This window comes from Sinocyclocheilus grahami, unplaced genomic scaffold (assembly GCF_001515645.1).
Source record: "Sinocyclocheilus grahami isolate Dianchi unplaced genomic scaffold, SAMN03320097.WGS_v1.1 scaffold7761.1, whole genome shotgun sequence".
Classification (NCBI taxonomy): Eukaryota; Metazoa; Chordata; class Actinopteri; order Cypriniformes; family Cyprinidae; genus Sinocyclocheilus; species Sinocyclocheilus grahami.
The window spans coordinates 28,186-29,513 of NW_015511674.1; the positions used below are offsets into that span (position 1 = coordinate 28,186).

The following is a 1,328-nucleotide window of genomic DNA, read 5'->3' on the forward strand; positions in this document are numbered from 1 at the left end:
TATATATATATATATATATATATATATATATATACAATCATAATTTATTAATGTATATTACACAAAACCAAAACAAACATATTTTATACATATACAATATATACAAAATATTTCATATATATTGGCTCAAACTAGTTTATACTTCAGTTTTAATAAAAAAAAATCTATATAAATAAAGATTTTTTTTTGTGCAAGATCAGAACTAAAATTCTAAAGATATTTTTATTTCCCCCAATCAAAGCTATTAATTCATGAATATGCAATTATTGAATACTTGTAATCTGTTATTGGCTCTGCTTGAAGATGCAATCAGAGTTCTCTGGATTAACTGGACACATTTAATTTCCAGATTTCCAAACAGAGAGAGATGAAGAGCGTAAACCCAGTGAAGATGTTGGCGGCTTTTGCTCTGGCACTGCTAGTGTCCAGTGTGACTGAGGGAAGGATCCTGAATAAATGTGAGCTGAAGGCCCAGCTGGATGCCGCTCAGTTTCAGCAGATCACCGTCATGGAAGAGACAATAACCGTGAACAGTCTCATCACTAGACGTGAGTTATTGTTCTTCAGCTTCTCCCTCCGTCTTCAGGAAGCCAAATTGCACTGTTTCATGTCAGGTTATGTGCAGAAATGACCCTCATCTATGTCTTTCTTCCTTTCTGAGGCAGTTGTCTGCAAGGCCAGCAGCTCAGCCTTCAACACCAGCTTTGTCAAAAACACCACGGTCCACAATAAGGAGATGAAGCCATCACAAGCCCCACCTCAAGCTGCATCCCAAATTCCACCTAAGGCTCCATCATCTGGAGGTCCACCTCAAGCTCCATCATCTCGGCTTCCACCTCAGGCTCCAGCTGGAGCTACACCTAAGCCCCATGCACATGCTCCCACGAAAGGACCCCAGGGCTCCGGCCACGAGACGCAGCCAAACACTGCCACCAAAGTTGTCAGGCACCTGTATGGTGTGTTTCAGCTCAGTGATCAGTGGGCCTGTGATTCCGGCATGAACCCATCTCTCAATGTCTGCAACACGACCTGCTCTGGTGAGTGTTTTTCATTTCTGCACTGAAAAATACAAAGAGCAAGGGAGCGCTGTGAATGTTTAAAAACAAAGAAAAGAGCTCTGAACTCTTTTTCTCCATTGCACACAAGCTTTGACAGACGATGACATCACTGATGACATTGCCTGCCTGAAGACCCTGATGAACATCACGTGAGTACACAGCAAACTCATGCTTATTTTAGTTTAGTTAATGCTGTTTTAATACATAAATTCAAAGGAGGATATGATTTTCTTGATGTTAGTTTGGCATGATAACACAAACGTGTTTGCG

The 1,328-nt window shown here is 40.7% G+C and overlaps 1 protein-coding gene across 1 annotated transcript; it reads left to right on the forward strand.

Annotated features, from left to right (window-relative positions):
- The first annotated feature begins 354 nt into the window (after positions 1 to 354).
- LOC107577920 (uncharacterized) lies at positions 355 to 1,227 on the forward strand. Its single transcript, XM_016263943.1, has 3 exons — positions 355 to 548; positions 666 to 1,037; positions 1,147 to 1,227. The coding sequence occupies exons 1-3, from the start codon at positions 368 to 370 to the stop codon at positions 1,209 to 1,211; spliced, it is 618 nt and encodes a 205-aa protein (XP_016119429.1). The 5' UTR covers positions 355 to 367; the 3' UTR covers positions 1,212 to 1,227.
- The last annotated feature ends 101 nt before the right edge of the window (positions 1,228 to 1,328 follow it).